This window comes from Chiloscyllium punctatum, chromosome 50, assembly GCF_047496795.1.
Source record: "Chiloscyllium punctatum isolate Juve2018m chromosome 50, sChiPun1.3, whole genome shotgun sequence".
Lineage (NCBI taxonomy): Eukaryota > Metazoa > Chordata > Chondrichthyes > Orectolobiformes > Hemiscylliidae > Chiloscyllium > Chiloscyllium punctatum.
The window spans coordinates 28,023,115-28,042,494 of NC_092788.1; the positions used below are offsets into that span (position 1 = coordinate 28,023,115).

The 19,380-nt window shown below is 54.7% G+C and overlaps 1 protein-coding gene across 2 annotated transcripts in view; it reads left to right on the forward strand.

The window, feature by feature from the left end:
- Window positions 1-19,380, forward strand: part of LOC140470097 (serine/threonine-protein kinase WNK3-like) — an 80,569-nt gene that overhangs the window by 55,756 nt on the left and 5,433 nt on the right. For both annotated transcript variants that reach the window (XM_072566533.1, XM_072566534.1), the window contains exons 13-21: window positions 12-182; window positions 4,142-4,193; window positions 4,924-5,058; window positions 6,331-6,920; window positions 8,532-8,619; window positions 13,503-13,621; window positions 15,051-15,577; window positions 17,530-17,729; window positions 19,025-19,245. In XM_072566533.1, the coding sequence (XP_072422634.1) occupies window positions 12-182; window positions 4,142-4,193; window positions 4,924-5,058; window positions 6,331-6,920; window positions 8,532-8,619; window positions 13,503-13,621; window positions 15,051-15,577; window positions 17,530-17,729; window positions 19,025-19,245 (2,103 nt within the window). The remainder of the gene's footprint in view (window positions 1-11; window positions 183-4,141; window positions 4,194-4,923; window positions 5,059-6,330; window positions 6,921-8,531; window positions 8,620-13,502; window positions 13,622-15,050; window positions 15,578-17,529; window positions 17,730-19,024; window positions 19,246-19,380) is intronic.

Below are 19,380 nucleotides of genomic sequence, written 5' to 3' on the forward strand. Positions count from 1 at the left end.
CCTTGCTGCAGGTGGAAAGTAACTTCATGCTGGAAGTTCAGAAGCCGAAGTTCATTGAGGAAATGCGGGCCATCATCGCGACTTCCCAGGAAATGCTGAGCAACCCAGTGGAGGGTGAGCGGGGCACAGACACGGCTGCCCATCACCCCCCAGCGGACCTGGGTCAGTCCGACAGCGTGGCGGTAAGTCTGGGCAAGTGGCAAGAGAACCCCAGAACGGGAGCGGTGTTGCTGCGAGGCGAGATGGTGTGTCCGCGATCCGAAGAATGTCGCTGCGTCAGCCTCGACCCACTAAGTCTCCTGGCACCTCCGAAAAATGCCGCACTTGTGGCTGGATGGGCCTCGGATAGGGCTTTAATCCCTCCTGAGAGGATAGGGAAGGGAGCGAGAGAACGGTGACCCCTTTGCCTTCCCCGCGCTTTCCGGCCCTGTTCCCAACTTTCACCCCAAAAAAAAAATCATCTTAGGGATAGTGACAACTAGAGAGCAAGCCCACACCCACCGGGTTTGACCTCCAACAGGGGACACCGCTGCAGTGAGTATGGCAGCTTTGCCCTGCCTGGGCTTCACCCCCATCTCCCTGGCTTTGCTGGAATGCTTCACTCCTGCTCATTCCCCTGAGATGGCCAGGAGGACCATCCAAAAGAAGGTGAGGACTGCAGATGCTGGGGGTCAGAATGGAAGAGTGTGAAGCTGGAAAAGCACAGGCTGCTCAGGCACCATCCGAGGAGCAGGAGAATCGACATTCAGGGGCTGAAGCCTGATCAAGGGCTAATGCCTGAAGCGTCAACTCTCCTGCTCCTCAGATGCTGCCTGACTGGCTGTGCTTTTGCAGTGCTGTACTCTTCGACACCAGAACCATCCCTCCAGCCGCCTCTATCATTCATGGGCGAACCTGCTGGTATCCTGCGTCACCAGGACGGTATCTGCCTCGTCCCTCGATCATTTGATTTAGGGCTGCACGGTGACTCAGTAGTTAGCACTGCTGCCTCACTGAGCCAGGGACCCAGCTTTGATTACAGCCTCTGGCGACTGTCTGTGTGGGGTTTACACATTCTCCCCATATCTGTGTGGGTTTCCTCCAGGTGCTCTGGTTTCTTCCCACAGTACAATAATGTGCAGGTTAGGGTGGATTGGCCGTGCTAAATTGTCCCGTAATGCCCAGGGATGTGCAGGTTAGGGTGGATTGGCTGTGCTAAATTGTCCCCGTAGTGCCCAGGGATGTGCAGGTTAGGGTGGATTGGCCATGAGGAATGCAGGATTACGGTGATAGCGTCAAAGGGTTAGTTCTGGTTGGGATGCTGTTCCGAGAGTTGGTACCGATTTGATGGGCCATCTGGCCTCTTCCCACACTGTAGGGATTCTGTGAACGATCGCAGCTTCGCACGCAACCCCCCCGACTGAGCATGCTCCAGTTTCTGGGGTTGGGCCCTTACCTACTCGTGCGCTTACCCAAATGCCTTCGAAAGGTTGTATTTGTACCCGCATCCACCACTCTCTGAGGTAGTTCATTCCACACTCAAACCATCGTCTTCGTAAAAAAAAGTTTTAAAAAAGTCTTTCTCCTCTCGCCTTAAAAAAATATGCCCTCTGTCTTGAAATACCTGACCCTAGGGAAAGGAAGTCTGCCATTAACCCTATCTATCCCCTTCATGATTTTATAAACCTCTCTTTGGTCAGTCCTCAACCTCCTACGCTTCAGTGAAAAAAGTCCCAGCGTGTCCTTATAACTCAAACCCTCCACTCCCGGCTGCATCTTGGTATATCTTTTCTGACCCCTCTCCAAGTTAATGTCTTTCTTCTAACATGATTTGGAAATGCTGGTGTTGGACTGGGGTGTACAAAGTTAAAAATCATGCCAAACCAGGTTATAGTCCAACAGATTTATTTAGAAGCACTAGCTTTTGGAGCGACGCTCCTTCATCAGGTGGTTATGGAGTACAAGATCATAAGGCACAGAGTTTATAGCAAATGTTTGCAGTGTGATGTAACTGAAATTGTATATTGAAAAAGACTTGGATTGTTTGTTAAGTATCTCATCATTTAGAATTAAGATGTTGGTTTCACTTCTTTCATGTGTAAATCGCTGAACTTTTTTCAAGTTACACTCTCAAGTGAACTTTAACAATTGGTGTCATGTCGGCCCAGATAATGCATTGAAGGTGTGAGTTGCCCTGAGTGAGGCTGTCTGTGCCCCAATGCTCAGACTGATTCTAATCTAAAAAACGGATTTACAGAATCTTATGTGGATTCATGCAGTTTTTGAGCAAAATAAAATGTATTGCAGAATTACATTATCTGGGGAAGGAGGCCAAACTGAGCCCTGTGTTCCAGGTATGGTTCAGATAAAGACCGATATATATCTGCAGCGAGATGCCCTTGTCCTCGCTCTCACCCTTGTCCTCGCTCTCACCCTTGCCCTCCATCCCGTTTGCCCTCCTACTATCAGGTTGTAGCTGCTTGTTAATTCCTGGCATTCACAGAAATTTCCTTCTGAGAATGAACATTTCCTAGTCTCACTGTACTTTGAAAATAGTTGATGTTTCATAACCTTCTGAGCAGAGTGGACAGTCTCCTGTTTGCCCAGTAGTTAATGTTATCACCTTACTGATTAATCCCTTTGGCAGCTTTGCATGCTTCACATTGTTTTTCATTGAATTGGATTGTGAATGGCCAATCCCTAAGCGCCATTCTGTGTGGCACTGTGCTACCCCTGTTGTGCTGAAAATTACCTGTCAATTCCCTCCGTTTTCTATCTGTTAAACAAATCTTTAACTGTACCACAATCCCAGGGGCTGTAACCCCATGCTGTCCCTGTCTCAGGAGAGTTTGATGGGATGAGGGGTGCGGGGAAGATAGTGTAGAGAGAGCCTTATTCTGGATGTAACCCTGTGTGTTGTCGTGTCCTGGGAGTCATAGTCATAGAGTTATACAGCATGGAAACAGACCCTTTGGGCACCTCGTCTCCACCCCCAACCCCCCCCCCCACCAAGTTTCCCAAACTAGACCCATTTGCTTGTGTTTGGCCCCTATCCCTCTAAACCCTCCTGTTCATGTGCCTGTCGAAATGCCTTTTCAATGTTCTAACCGTACCCACATCTACCACTTCCTCCGGCAGCTCATTCCCCAAGTGAACCACCACTGTGTGAAAAATGTTGCCCCTCAGCTCCCTTTTGTTTTGAACCCCCCCTCCCACCCTTGAGAAAAGATCTTTGCTATTCACCTTATCAATGCCCCACATGATTTTATAAACCCTCCATAAGGTCATGCCTTCTACGATCAAGTGGAAAAAAGTTCCAGCCTATCCTTATAACTCCAACCCTCCATTCCTGGTCACACCCTTCTCAATCTTTTTTAAACCTTCTCCAATTTAATAATATCCTCCTTCTAACTGAGCAACCAGAACTGGACACTACTCTAGAGGAGGCTCCACCAACATCCTGTCCACCTTCATATGACGTCCCAGCTCCTATATTCGGTGGTCTGAACAATGACTGCAAGCATGCTCATTGCCTTCTTCACCACCCTGTTTACTTGTGACTCCACTTTCATTGGACTCCATACCTGCAGCCCTCGGGGTCTCTGTTCAACAACATTCCCCAGCACCATTTCAGTCCCTCCGCTGGTTAGCACTGCTGCCTCATAGCGCCAGTGACCCGGGTTCGATTCCACCCTCGGGCGACTGTCTATGTGCAGTTTGCAATTGCTGTCCATGTCCGCGTGGGTTTCCTCTGGGTGCTCCGGTTTCCCCCCATGGTCCAAAGACGTGCACACTAAGTGAATTGGCCATGCTAAATTGTCCCATAGTGTACAGGTATGGTTAGGTGCATTAGTCAGGAGTAAATATAGGGTAATAGGATAGGGAAATGGGTCTGAGTGGGTTAGTCTTTGGAGGTTCAATGTGGACTTGTTGGGCTGAAGGGCCTGTTTCCACACTGTAGGAATTATATTTTAGGGATTTTATAAAAGACAATGTAATGGAAGGTTTGCTTGTTATTTTAGTGCCATGGAGATGTATAGCACAGAAACAGACCCTTCAAGTTGAATGTCATTTCTTCCAAAAACAAGAGCAGAGAGAGAGAGAGCTTGCTTTCAGCTGCTGGCTAGGATATTAACCCGTGTTTTTTTTTCTGTGGGTTTAGCACGTAGGTGCAGAGCAGTTGCAGATGAGCCAAGCAGTCTCTCAGACGTGCGGTGAGTACTGCAGAATTGAACCTCCAATGAGTTGGGCTCCTGCTCTGTCCGTCCGTCCGTCCGTCCGTCCCTCCGTGTTTTACACTGTCACGGTGGCGAGCGAGCGAGCGTTGCGAGTGCACGCCTGTCTCCATCTCTTTCCCCCCCCCAGTTCGTTCTTTTTCACACAGAGTGTTGGCCTGTTTCTGTCTGCAGCGACCCTTTTGGGCTGATGGTGAGGTGAGGTGGGAGAACGGGACTCCGGTTGCCACGCCGAGCTCCCAGCTTCTCGCCCAGGCTGGTGGCAGGCTCCACGGCGTTCCGACGGTTGTCCAGGGAGAAGGGGTGATGATGGGTGGAGGGGACCCCCCCCCCCCCCCCCAACACTGACGTGTGACAGCCGAAGCAGAGACGGGGCGGGTGAAGTGGTAACTGTGATGAGTGGTTGTTTAATCATGGGGTGGGCATGTATGAGGGAGGAATTGAGGACTGCAGATGCTGGAGATCAAAGTCGAGAGTGTGGTGCCGGAAAAGCACAGCCGGTCAGGCAGCATCCGAGGGGCAGGAGAATCTACGTTTCGGGCATAGTCCCATCATCAGGAATAGGAGGGAGAGCCAGTTCCAAGTTACTGGAAGACAGGGGGAGTGGGCAGTCCTTGATGTGTCTCATGTCTGATCCCGGTCTGAGGTCCTGTCGCTAACTCCCCGTCTCACGCTTTCTCCTCACTCACCAACCTCTTGTGTGTTTCAGGTGAAGGAATCCAGCAATCATCATCTGTCGGCCGCTGGCGATTCTTCATCAACCAGACGATAAAGAGCCGTGAGGCGGATGGGCAGGTGGATATAGCACAGCAGGGCCCACCGACCCAGACCCAGACGGAGGCGGGTAAGCACCCTGAGTGAACAGCAGTCAGGCAGCCATGTGTCGGAGAGGACCCGGCGAACCCCTCAATGCTACACTGCTGTCTTGCCTCTTCGATGTCTCGGGACAGACTGAAAGTGGAGCTTTTGGCTTTGGAGTTGCATGCCAGTAAAGGGTGGCTTGGGAAATCGAGTGCTGACGGTTCACCGCCCGGCTTTCTGTTCCATCAGCAACAAGTCCCAGCTGAGAGACCATTTTTTTTTTACACCAGATTGGTTTGGGTGTGGAAGGCAATGCTTGAGAATGCCAAGGCAATTCTCTGGGCTAGAGCTATCTTCGTTCATGATCAGAAGGTTCTCAAAGCTTAGATACAGAGTAAAGCTCCCTCTGCTCTTTGAAACTGAAAGTAAAGCTACCTCTACACTGTCCCCACCAAACGTGCCCAGGGACAGTGCGCTTAGGTGTGGCATATGAAGGTTAATTTAGATAAATGTGAGGTGTTGCATTTTGGTAAAGCAGACCAGGTAGGACTTACCCAGCCAATGGTTGGGCCCTAGAACAAAGAGATTCAGGGGTGCAGGTTCATAGCTCCCTGGAGATGGAGTCACAGGTAGGCAGGGTGTGCAGAAGGCTTTTGGTGTGCTAGCTTTCATCAGTCAGGGCACTGTGTGTAGGAGATGGAACATTATGTTCCAGCTGTACGCCACATTGGGAGTACTGGCTGCAGTTCTGGCCACCCTCTTATCGAAAGGACATTATTAAACTTAGAGAGTGCAGAAAGGATTTACTAGCATGCTACCTCAGCTGGAAGGTTTGAATTATAAGGAGAGGTTGGATAGACTGGGACTTTACTCCCTGAAGCGCAGAAGACTGAGGGCTGTCTTTACAGAGGCGCATAAAGTCATGAGGGCCAGAGCTGAGGTAGACAGCGGGCAGCTTTTCTGTGTGGTCGTAGAGGGCATAGGTTGGAGGGGAGAGGTGTAAATGGATCAAAAGGGGCAGTTTTGTTTCTCACACGGGGTGCTGAGTGTGAGCTGCCTGAGTTGGAGGTGGGGTCCAGTGCAATTTTGTTCTTGAAGGAACAGTTTTACAGGAACTTGATTGTACCGGTTATGGAGTAAACTCAGGCAAATGGGATTAGGTTCATCGTGAAAACTGCACAGCTTGGGCAAGTTGGGTAGAAGGGCCTTTTTCCACGATGACGGGGCAGCACCAGGTTAGCTACAGAGTAAAGCTCCCTCTGCTCCTTTTAGCCAAAAGGCACCCAGGAAACTAACTCTTGCCTTGTTCACGCAGAAGCGGACAATCTCAGCCAAGAAACAATCCAGTTGACGAGCTCCAACTCTCTGGAGGACATCAAGCAAATTCCCTTGGACTGTTCGGTGAGCAGTGCGGTCCATCCGGAACAGTCAGTGACACGGTCCTGTGGCACTTCATCGTCGTCTTCTTCTTCCTGCGGTGATGACTGCCCAGCAGCCGACAACAGCACCACCCCGCACCCGGTGCAGAGCCTGGAATGCCGCCCGTCTGCGCCACCTGGAGCGGACCCTCCCTCCTCCTCCGTGTCGTCTTCGTCCTCCTCCTCCTCCTCCTCCTCATCCTCTGCGCCCGAGCCGGACGGCGAGAGGCCTCCCAAGGTGGGCTTCGCCGACAACCGCATCAGGACCCTGGACGAGAAGCTGCGCACGCTGCTGTTCCCGGAGCCCGGTGCCTCCGACTCTCCGCGCCCGGCGTGTCCCGGCGAAGCTCCGGACGCCGGGCTGCCCCAGGAACAGGAGCCACGCTGCGAACCTCCGGAGCACGGCTCCCCTCTGTCTGCCAACCGCAACGACCAGGAGGCAGGCAACCCCTCAGCTGGGTGTCCATCTGTCAGTCCGCCCGAAAAGGTGAGAGGCCAGCGCACACATACCCTCCTCCTCGGAATCGTTCACTGTCTCTCAATCCCAGGGCTGAGGTCAGTGTCAAAGGGAGCTTCACTCTGTATCTAACCCCGTGCTGTCCCTGTCCCTGAGAGTGTTTGACGGGGGGACAGTGTAGGGGGAGCTTTACTCTATCTAACCCCGTGCTGTCCCTGTCCCTGTCACTGTCCCTGTCCCTGTCCGATGGGGGACAGTGTAGAGGGAGCTTTACTCTGTATCTAACCCCGTGCTGTCCCTGTCCCTGGGAGTGTTTGATGGGGGGACAGTGTCGAGGGAGCTTTACTCTGTATCTAACCCCGTGCTGTCCCTGTCCCTGGGAGTGTTTGATGGGGACAGTGTAGAGGAATCTTTACTCTGTATCTAACCCCGTGCTGTCCCTGTCCCTGGGAGTGTTTGACGGGGGGACAGTGTAGAGGGAGCTTTACTCGGTCTCTAACCCCGTGCTGTCCCTGTCCCTGGGAGTGTTTGATGGGGACAGTGTAGAGGGAGCTTTACTCTGTATCTAACCCCGTGCTGTCCCTGTCCCTGGGAGTGTTTGATGGGAGGGGGACACCTTTCGTTAGTGTCAAACACTCCCAGGGACAGGGACAGCACGGGGTTGTCCTGAGTTGTCTCACTTGGGCTGTTGATGAAAGTACAGGGGGAGTCTTGTAGTCATGTGAAGGTGTGGACAGCGGGATTCCACTCTGTAACACTCCACTGATGGTTTGACACCCGAGTCCACTGTTGCTGAGACTAGCTTTCTATCCTGGCTGCTGCCTGTTGAGTTGAAATTCGGGCAGCCGTTGTAAACTTCAGGCAGTGGCCTGCAATCTGCTCGACACTTTGGATTTCTCCTTGAGACCGTTCCTATGCCTTTCAAATGTTGTAACTGTACCACCGGCACCACCCGCTGTGTGAAAAAGCCCCCCTCACCCCCGGATCCCTTTTAAATCTTTTCCCCACCTCACTGTAAACCTATACTCCAGTTCTGGACTCCCCCACTCCAGGGAAAAGACCTTTTCTGTTTACCCTATCCATACCCCTCCTTCATGATTTTATAAACCTCTATAAGGTTGCCCCCTCAGCCTCCGCTGCTCCAGGGAAAACAGCTCCCAGACTGTTCAGCCTCTCCCTGTAGCTCAAACCCACTGGCGTCTTTCTCTGAACCCTTCCAAATTGAACAATAAGTTTCCAATCACAGCCAGGAGGTGAGAGTTAAGTTGTGTCGTCACCCTCTGGCATCTGGTCAGCTGGAATCTCTAATACCTGGCCCCCTGTCCCTCCACCTTCTGCCAAAGTGAACAATGATATTGTCAGTCTGAAGTGGCTGTAAAGGGACCAACAGAAGGTCTGAGTGTTTTCTATGCAACCCCCCCCCCCATCCCCATGGTAATCGCAATGCGCCACCGTTCTCCCCGTGGCATCCCTCCATCTCTGAACAGCCAACCTTTCTCACCTCTCTTTCTTTGTCTTTCTCTCTCTTTTTCTCTTTCTCCCTTTCTCTCTCTTTCTGTGTCTCTCCCCTCCATCGCTTTCTGTCTCTCTCCCCCCTCACTTTCTCTCTCTGTCTCTCACGCTCTCTCTTTTTCCTTGCAGCAACCTGAGAAGAGTATCTCTGAGCCGTCGGACCCTGGGATCCAGACCTGCCACCCACCCAGTGGAGCGGCGCAGCACCTGACCGGAGGTGGATATCATGCCGTATCTTATTCTAGTCATAATGCAGGCTCAAATGGCAAAAATGCTATGGGTGCGAGGTCCTGGGCTATCAGAATTAAGAGATGGGCTGAAAGGTGGCTCCACCCGGTCACCTCCCAGGAGAGCACGTCAGCCCACAAAGATAGTGTATACGCAGCAGGCAGGGAGGAAGTGGCTAGCTGCCGATAGGTACGCCTGTTTGTTTGAGAGCCTTCAAGCTGACTGGCAACTCCATGACCTCGCACCCACTGTGGCATTCCAGTGACCCCCTACCCCCCAGTCCCTCACCCAGTGCTGCTGCCCGTGTTTGAGTCACCATCCGTGTGTAAAACCATCGCGGTCTGGATTTCAAAATAAACCGAACGGGGATCCTTCTTTCTCTTCCTCCTGATTTGTTTGAACTCCTCGTCGAAACAAACTGGGGAAAGCAAGCGCTGTGGGGAGGGGTTGGGGTGGTCAGAGGGGAGCAGGGAGGTGCGCACGCATTTTGTTTTCCCTGTTCCCCCCCCCCCGCCGCCTTTGTCTCGTCCTGGGCGTTTTTAGCGGGAGCCCTCCCGCTTGGCACACCCTTGGCTGCTCGCAGCGGGCTGAGAACATGTCGCAGGACGCTTGGGCAGCGTCTGGAAAGAGAGACGCAAGCTGGGGGCCTCCACTCGCGGGAGCTCAGCAGAACGAGGGGTGACCTCACAGAAGGAACCTTATTGGAAGATGGAACAGGCCTGTAGGGTCACAGGACCCACTCCAACTCCTGTCGCCTTCCGAACTGAAGGCCCATAGCGCTCTCCACTTCGAGGCTGGGATTCCAGAATCTGCTTGTTTTGCCTTTTCTTGTTTTTTGAGCTTTGTGATCCCTGCTACCCAAGGGAATGCGGATTTAAACCGTGCGGCCTGTCGTTGTGACTTTTAACTCTGTGTTTGTTTAACTACCTCCTCCCATTCACAGGAGAAGCCTGGCCCCAGCTTAGGTGGGTGAGTACTCAGTTAGCCGTCAGGTAGTGAACATGCCACGGTCTGTGAGTTTATCAAAGGGTTACACTGGCTGACGTGAGACCACCCCCCCCATCCCACATCCTGTTCTCCTTTCAGATTTCCACCCTCCAATCGAGCTGTCCCTGTCCCTGGGAGGATGTGATGTGGGGATACAGTGTAGAGGGAGCTTTACTCTGTATCGATCCCCGTGCTGTCCCTGTCCCTGGGAGTGTTTGATGGGGGGACAGTGTAGAGGGAGCTTTACTCTGTATCTAACCCCGTGCTGTCCCTGTCCCTGGGAGTGTGAATTGGGTGACAGTGTAGAGGCAGCTTTACTCTGTATCTAACCCCGTGCTGTCCCTGTCTCTGGGAGTGTGAATTGGGGGACAGTGTAGAAGAAGCTTTACTCTGTATCTAACCCCGTGCTGTCCCTGTTCCTGGGAGTGTTTGATGGGGGGACAGTGTAGAGGGAGCTTTACTCTGTATCTAACCACGTGCTGTCCCTGTTCCTGGGAGTGTTTGATTGGGGACAGTGTAGAGGCAGCTTTACTCTGTATCTAACCCCGTGCTGTCCCTGTCCCTGGGAGTGTTTGATGTGGGGGGACAGTGTAGTGAGAGCTTTACTCTGTATCTAACCCCGTGCTGTCCCTGTCCCTGGGAGTGTTTGATGGGGGTACAGTGTAGAGGGAGCTTTACTCTGTATCTAACCCCGTGCTGTCCCTGTCCCTGGGAGTGTTTGATGGGGACAGTGTAGAGCGAGCTTTACTCTGTATCTAACCTTGTGCTGTCCCTGTCCCTGGGAGTGTTTGATGCGGGACAGTGTAGAGGGAGCTTTACTCTGTACCTAACCCCGTGCTGTCCCTCTCCCTGGGAGTGTTTGATGGGGACAGTGTAGAGACAGCTTTACTCTGTACCTAACCCCGTGCTGTCCCTGTCCCTGGGAGTGTTTGATGGGGGACAGTGTAGAGGGAGCTTTACTCTGTGTCTAACCCAGTGCTGTCCCTGTCCCTGTCCCTGTCCCTGGGAGTGTTTGATGGGGGGGACAGTGTAGAGGGAGCTTTACTCTGTATCTAACCCCGTGCTGTCCCTGTCCCTGAAAGTGTTTGATGCGGGACATTGTAGAGGGAGCTTTACTCTGTATCTAACCCCGTGCTGTCCCTGTCCCTGGGAGTGTTTGATGGGGACAGTGTAGAGGAAGCTTTACTCTGTATCTAACCCCATGCTGTCCCTGTTCCTGGGAGTGTTTGATGGGTGACAGTGTAGAGGTAGCTTTACTCTGTATCTAACCCAGTGCTGTCCCTGTCCCTGTCCCTGTCCCTGTCCCTGGGAGTGTTTGATGGGGGGACAGTGTAGAAGGAGCTTTACTCTGTATCTAACCCCGTGCTGTCCCTGTCCCTGGGAGTGTTTGATGAGGGGACAGTGTAGAGGAAGGTTTACTCTGTATCTAACCCCGTGCTGTCCCTGTCCCTGGGAGTGTTTGATGGGGACAGTGTAGAGCGAGCTTTACTCTGTATCTAACCCCGTGCTGTCCCTGTCCCTGGGAGTGTTTGATGAGGGGACAGTGTAGAGGGAGCTTTACTCTGTATCTAACCCCGTGCTGTCCCTGTCCCTGGGAGTGTTTGATGGGGACAGTGTAGAGAGAGCTTTACTCTGTACCTAACCCCGTGCTGTCCCTGTTCCTGGGAGTGTTTGATGGACGACAGTGTAGAGGGAGCTTTACTCTGTGTCTAACCCAGTGCTGTCCCTGTCCCTGTCCCTGTCCCTGGGAGTGTTTGATGGGGGACAGTGTAGAGGGAGCTTTACTCTGTATCTAACCCCATGCTGTCCCTGTCCCTGGGAGTGTTTGATGGGGGGACAGTGTAGAGGGAGCTTTACTCTGTATCTCACCCTGTGCTGTCCCTGTCCCTGGGAGTGTTTGATGGGGGGGACAGTGTAGAGGGAGCTTTACTCTGTATCTAACCCCGTGCTGTCCCTGTCCCTGGGAGTGTTTGATGGGGGGACAGTGTAGAGGGAGCTTTACTCTGTATCTCACCCTGTGCTGACCCTGTCCCTGGGAGTGTTTGATGGGGGACAGTGTCGGGGGATCTTTCGTACCTAATCTCTTCCTCTGGACCCGATGGTGATTCACTGACTCCGACTGATTCTGTTGGCTGGCACAGGCCCCCCCCCACCCCCCTACCCGGTTTCTTCTCCACCTTGCAGTCCTCCCTCGAGGTTGTGGCTGTATCTGGAAGGTCCATGAGGGGTTTGGTGGAAATCCCGTCTCCTCATTGAGTTGGATGTTGTATTTGCGGAAGAGTTTGTTGTGACAGGCCAATGTAGAACGGCAGAGAAATGGATGTGCCTTCAACCTGCTGAAAGATGTGAAGCGTTGTTTGATTAAAGTGGGGGTCATTTGGGGTGGGGTCTGGTTAATTTCCAGATCCTTGTCGGGGTGGGGGCTGGTGCAGTAGGTCGCAAGTATCTACTAACCAGTGGAGAATCCCGAAGCGATTCCGGTAGTCTGTCTCCGAGGAATCATCCGGGATCAGATTACCACGTCTATGGCCTGAAAAGAGTGTCGTGCGGCTGGGCTGGTTTTTATCGTCATTGCCCTCAACCCCAAACCCCATGTCCCTAATTGCCCCTTGGAGAAGGTGGAGGCGGTGAGCTGTCACCTTGACTCGCTGCAGTCCCCTCCCCACGTGGTGTAAAGACAGCTCGCACAGTGCCCCCATTAGACAGCACCGAAACAGACCCTACGGTCCAACTCGTCCATGCTGACCAGGTACCCTAACCTAATCAAGTCCCCAACTGCCAGCACCCGGCCCATCTCCCTCTAAACCCTTCCTATTCATATACCCATCCAAATGCCTTTTAAATGTTGTAATTGTACCAGCCTCCACCACTTCCTCACCTTGTGTGAGGAAACATTTGCCCCTTTGGTCCCTTTTAAATCTTTCCCCTTTCACCTTAAACCACCTTACTGTGGGGGGAAAAAGACCTTTGCTGTTCACCCCATCCATGCCCCTCATGATTTTATAAACCTCCACAAGGTCCCCCTCAGCCTCCGATGCTCCAGGGAAAACAGCCCCAGCCTGTTCAGCCTCTCCCTGTAGCTCAAACCCTCCAACCCTGGCAACATCCTTGTAAATCTTTTCTGAACCCTTTCAAGTTTCACAACATCTTTCCGATAGGAAGGAGACCAGAATTGCACCCAATATTCCAACAGTGGCCTAACCAATGTCCTGTACAGCCGCAACATGACCTCTCAACTCCTGTACTCAATACTCTGACCAATAAAGGAAAGCATACCAAACACCGCCTTCACTATCCTATCTACCTGCGACTCCACTTTCAAGGAGCTATGAACCTGCACTCCAAGGTCTCTTTGTTCAGCAACACTCCCCAGGACCTTACCATTAAGTGTATAAGTCTTGCTAAGATTTGCTTTCCCAAAATGCAGCACCTTACATTTATCTGAATTGAACTCCATCTGCTACTTCTCAGCCCATTGGCCCATCTGGTCCAGATCCTGTTGTAATCTGAGGTAACCCTCTTCACTGTCCACTACACCGATAATCGGACCCCTGGATTGACACTGGAGGAGCGGCCAGTGTTGTTCGCGGTCAGTCTGGTGTATGTGTGGAAGGTGGGTTGGTCGGGAATGGGTGGCTTGAGAAGGGGGTTGAGCAGGAGCTGGTGCTCCCCACCCCCTTGTTTGCTGCTCCTTGTCCTTGCGGGGTGGGGTAGAGGTACTTGGAGTGCTCACAACACACCGATGCTTCCCTTGACGCAGGCGCTGCAAAGACGCCATTGGTCTGACCCTGCAATCAGGAGCCCTCTCTCACACCACGCCGGTAGGCTTTGGGCTCCAATGCACATCTATTGCCCTCCTTTTTAATATCTTTGTGCTTGGTGCAGCTGGAGACAGTCGGAGCACCACGGGAGCTGTCGATCCAAGCCCTTCGGAGCAAGGTGGCTCATTGAGTGTCTTCCTGGACAGCCAGCTGACCATGCCGCTACAGGCTGGCCACTTTCAGGTAGGAACTGCTCACTGGAACCCTCTTCAGAGAAACTCCCCAACTGATGGTGAAACACGTACACACAGTGCAAACAGGTGGTTTCTGAAGTGTGGCACTGCGACTGTCGTAGCCTTCCCCCCCGCCACCCCCGCTCCTGTGGTCCTCAGCATTAAAATATAAAAACATGTTCTCTTGGTTACTGAGCTAATCAAGCCGTGTGCAGCAGCATTGCAAACACCACCTGTCTTCCCAACAAACACAATTATTACATTTGTGATCTAAGCAAATGTTACTGTTAGTTCCCCGAAATACATGCACGCACACTCCACAACAATCACTTCAGCCAGGTGGCTGTTCCTTCCTGTTCTCTGGTTAGGGAACACTGGAGATGTGCGCTGTAATCCAGAGGGCGATCACTGGGGGAGCGTGTGTGCTGTAATCCAGAGGGGGATCACTGGGGGGGGGGGGGGGGGGGGGGGGGGTGTGCGCAGTAATCCAGAGGGGGATCACTGGGGGGGGTGCTGTAATCCAGAGAGGGATCACTGGGGGTCTATGTGTACTGTAATCCAAAGGGGAATCATTGGGGGGAGTGTGTGCACTGTAATCCAGAGGGCGATCACTGGGGGGTGGGTGCACTGTAATCCAGAGGGGGATCACTGGGGGGTGGGTGCACTGTAATCCAGAGGGGGATCATTGGGGGAGTGTGAACTGTAATCCAGAGGGGGATCACTGGGGGGTGGGTGCACTGTAATCCAGAGGGGGATCATTGGGGGAGTGTGAACTGTAATCCAGAGGGGGATCACTGGGGGGTGGGTGCACTGTAATCCAGAGGGGGATCACTGGGGGAGTGTGTGCACTGTAATCCAGAGGGGTATCACGGGGGGGTGGGTGCACTGTAATCCAGAGGGGTATCACGGGGGGGGTGGGTGCACTGTAATCCAGAGGGGGATCACTGGGGGAGTGTGAGCACTGTAATCCAGAGGGGGATCACGGGGGGTGGGGGGTGGGTGCACTGTAATCCAGAGGGGGATCACTGGGGGGGGTGTGCGCTGTAATCCAGAGGGGGATCTCTGGGGGGAGGGGGGGTGCGCTGTAATCCAGAGTGGGATCACTGGGGGAGTGTGAGCACTGTAATCCAGAGGGGGATCACTGGGGTTGTGCACGCGCATTGTAATCCAGAGGGGGACCACTCTGGGTGTGTGTGTGCTGTAATCCAGAGGGGGATCACTGGGGGGGGGGGTGTGCGCGCTGTAATCCAGAGGGGGATCACTGGGGGAGTGTGTGTGTGCACTGTAACCCAGAGGGTGGGTCACTGGGGTGGGGGTGGGGGGGTGCGTTGTAACCCAGAGGAGTGGGGCTGGAGGGGTGCGTGTGCTGTCATCCAGAGGAGGGGCACTGTAATCCCAGGTTGTTGACTGGTTTAACACTGTCTGTCTCCTGCCCTCAGGTTTCTGCGCCTGCTCTGCACCCTGAGGGTGCTACTCCTTTCGATGACCTGGGGCTCTGTGCCCTGACAGTTGACACGAAGGATGACGCTGGGGCTGACAGCAAGCCCAGCTTGGGGAGCGTGCCCGTGGGCTGCGTGCAGACAGAGCTGGTGCTACCTTTCCAATTGGGCAGCACCTCGGACCCTTGGGAAGACCCGGTGGCTGCGTCACCGGGCTGGAGCCAGAGCCAGGTCAGCCGGGAGGACGGTGGGGGTGCTGGGAGTATCCAGCCTGCCGCTGGTCACTGGCTGGTGGAGGTGCAGAGGGCCGGTGCTGTCTGTAAGCAGCCGAGTACAGAGAGTGAGCTGTCTGCCCTGGCTGAGCCATGCGACTGGCAGTGTGTGGCCTCCCGGCACCTTCCTGAGGCTGCTGACCTCAACCCGACTGTCTGCGATTCACCCACCTCCCCCTCCCCCATGAGCAGCGACAATGAATCCGAGGTGGAGGATGATGACCTGAAACGGGAACTGCAGAACCTCCGGGAGAAGTGAGTGGCTCGGTGTGGGTGAGGAGCAGGGTGGGGTGGAGGGTCACCGTGAATTGACGGGTTTGAGAAGTTGTAGACGGTGTTCAGCCTGGATAAGTGTGAAGTCATTCACTTTGGAAGGTCAAACGTGAACGCTGAATACAGGGTTGAAGGCAGGATCTTTGGGTCCACATCCATAGATTCCCTCCAGGTTGGTAGTGTTGCTAAGAAGGCGTACGGTGTGTTGGCTTTTAGCAGCAGCGAGAATTGAGTTTAAGAGCTGTGAGGTTATGCTGCAGCTCTATAGAGCTCTGGAATATTGTGTTCAGTTCTAGTCACCTCATGACAGGGAAGATGTGGAAGCTGTAGAGAAGGTACGGAGGGGATTTCCTGGGATGCTGCCTGGACTTGGAGGGGTTGTCTTTTTGAAGAAAAGTTGAGGGAGCCAGGGCTTTTCTCACTGGAGTGAAGAAGGATCAGAGGTGATTGGGGAGAGGTGGACAGATTAACAAGAGGCAGAGAGGATAACCAGAGACATTTACCCAGGGTGGAAATGTCCATCATGAGGGGGCACAATGTTAAGGTGATGGGAGGAAGGTTTCGGGGAGATGTCAGAGGGAGGTTCCTCACCCAGAGTGTGGTGGGTGTGTGGAATGCCCTGCCAGTGGTCGGAGTAGAGTCAGAGACATCAGGGACACTTAACTGACTCTTGGATAGGCCCATGGAAGATTGTACAATGAAGGGTATGTAAGTTAGTTTGATCTTAGAGTAGGATAAAAGGCCAGCACAAGGTTGTGGGCAGAAGGGCCTGTACTGTTCTCATTCTATGAAACTGTCTCCCACACTGCTGCTGTGTCTGTTTGTCTGTCTCTTGTGCTCTCATATCGCGAGAGGTGGTGGGGGCAGCTGCCCACATCTCCCTCTCTCACTGCCTCTTTTCCCCCCCTCCCCCTCTCCCCGCCCCGTGGTGCGCGCTTTCACTCCTCCCCTCCACCCCCCCCCCCCCCGCCGTGCTCTCTTTCACTAGCCCCCCCCCCCACCCCATGCGCTCTCTCTCTCCCCCCCCGCATCCCGTGCTCGCTCTAACCCCCCCCCCCCCCCAGTGCGCTCTCTCACTCCCACGCCCCTGTGCTCTCTTTCACTCAACCTCCCATGCTCTCTTTCACACCCACCCACCCCACCCCCCGTTCTCTCTCAACACCCACGCTTTCTCTCCCCCCACCCTGTCCCCCTCTACCTGTGGGTTCCCTCTTTTGTGCGTGTGCACTCGCTCACTATCTCCCCTGCTGCGAGCGTGCTCGTTCACTCTCTTCCCCTCCTGCTCCGCTGCTCTTGGGCTCATGGCTGTCCAGGCGTCTCTGAGTTAGGACCTAGTGGGGAAGCGGTGTTGTCCTGCTCTCTGGCTTTCGGGTGGTGTGAGACACATGAACCTGTGGGTGAGGTCTTCCCACAGCTAGGCACTGCTGCCTGCTGAGCCAGAGCGGGTTAGCGAGGAGCTAGTGACCTAGACTGAGTCAGAGTTTGGGGGGGGGATGACTGTCTGGTGGTGTTTGGGAGAGTTGCGGTCTGTGGGGATGTGTACACTGCGATAGCGAGGAGTTGGCTGGGATCCCAGAGGCACGAGGAATTTAGCTCATGCTCTGGGTGGGCTGGAAGCTGTGGAGAGTATCTGGGCTTGGCCCTGTCTGATCTCTCTGTCTATCTCTGTCTGTCTCTCTCTCCCTCCCCCTCTCTCACTCTCTCTGTTCTCCCCCCCCTCTCTCACTCTCTCCGTTCTCCCCCCCCCTCTCTCCGTCTCCCCCCCCCCTCTCCGTTCTTCCCCCCCCCCCCCCCCCCGTTCCCCCCCCCCTCCGTTCCCCCCTCCTCTCCCCGCGCCACCCCCCCCCCCCACCCCCCCCCCCCCCCCCCCCCTCTCCGTCTCTCTCCGTCCCCCCCTCTCTCTGTTTCTCCCCCCCCCCCCCTTCGGGAAACAGGCACATCAAGGAAGTTGTGTGCCTCCAGGCTCAGCAGAACCAGGAGCTGCAGGAGCTGTATGAAAGGCTGCAGCTTCCCAAGGAGTCATGTGAGGACTCACTGCAGGCATCCTCACCGCCTGGCAGGCGCCAAAGGGGGACCAAGGGCAAGAGCCGTGCCGTCAAGTCTCACTCCATGAGTAGCACCCCCACCAGTACAGGTCAGTGACAAGGTTAAAGCCCAAGCCCAGAGCTCAGCCGCACACTTTGGGAGGGAATCAACCAAGGGCTTTTCAACGGAGAGAAAGGGCTGGAGTCCATTAGCACGGTCCAGGACTTTGTGACCATTGGGCTGCACTGTCACCCCCAGGAAATGATGTGTATCAATACCAGGCTGTTCGAGATAAATCCAGGCCCCGACACCCCCCTCCCTATCACCGTCACCACCACCTGCTCCCTATACCCGTCACCGTCTCCAGACCCCTACACCCCCCCTCCCTATCATCGTCACCACCTCCAGCCCCTACACCCCCCCTCCCTATCACCATCACCATCACCATCACCACCACCAGCCCCCTACACCTGCTCCCTATACCCGTCACCGTCTCCAGACCCCTACACCCCCCCCCTCCCTATCACCATCACCATCACCACCACCAGCCCCCTACACCTGCTCCCTATACCCGTCACCGTCTCCAGACCCCTACACCCCCCCTCCCTATCATCGTCACCACCTCCAGCCCCTACACCCCCCTCCCTATCACCATCACCATCACCATCACCACCACCAGCCCCCTACACCTGCTCCCTATACCCGTCACCGTCTCCAGACCCCTACACCCCCCCCCTCCCTATCACCATCACCATCACCACCACCAGCCCCCTACACCTGCTCCCTATACCCGTCACCGTCTCCAGACCCCTACACCCCCCCCCTCCCTATCATCGTCACCACCTCCAGCCCCTACACCCCCCTCCCTATCACCATCACCATCACCACCACCAGCACCCTACACCTGCTCCCTATACCCGTCATCGTCTCCAGACCCCTACACCCCCCCCCTCCCTATCACCATCACCATCACCACCACCAGCCCCTACACCCCCCTCCCTGTCTCTGTCCATTCCTCCTGTCCCCTACACCCCCTCCCTATCCCCGTCACCTCCACCAGCCCCTACACCCCCCTCCCGATCTCTGTCCCCTCCTCCAGCACACCCCCGCCTCCCTCCCCCCCCCCCACCCAAACCCAGTGGTTCTGATGAAGTGAGGGGTTGGAGGAGGCTGTTGGAAAGGTTTTGGCTCTTCCTTCACACACCATCATTGGAGGGCCCTGAAGGGGAGCCCCCCCCATGAGCTGCTGATGTGACAGGGACAGTGTGATCCATCAGTGAAGGAGCGGCCTGGGCTGTGGAACGGACTCGAGTTGTGTTCCCTTTGTGTCCTGGGTCTCTGGTCATCCCATGGTCCCAGTGAGAGACGGGTGGTGATTTCATGTTGTGCTCTCCCTTGCTGCAGGACCCTTCTGCAACCTGGCCGCATCGAGCCCCCAGCACGTGGCAGGAGCCAAGAAGGGCACCTTCACGGACGACCTGCACAAGTTGGTGGATGACTGGGCCAAGGAGAGGATCGGAGCTGCCTGCCTGAAGCCCAGCCTGAACATGATCCGTGAGATTCAGAACAGGCATGACCTCGAGTGCTGGCAGCAGCAGCAGCAACAACAGCAGCAGCTCTGTGACGTGAGTCTTGGGGACAGTCGCACACATACCCCCTCCCCCCCGCGCTGGGGCCGGGCCCCCCTCCATCCCTTCATGGTTGTGCCTTACCCTCCTCACGGACGTGCCTTCCTCCCTCGCATGCACGCTTGGCGATTT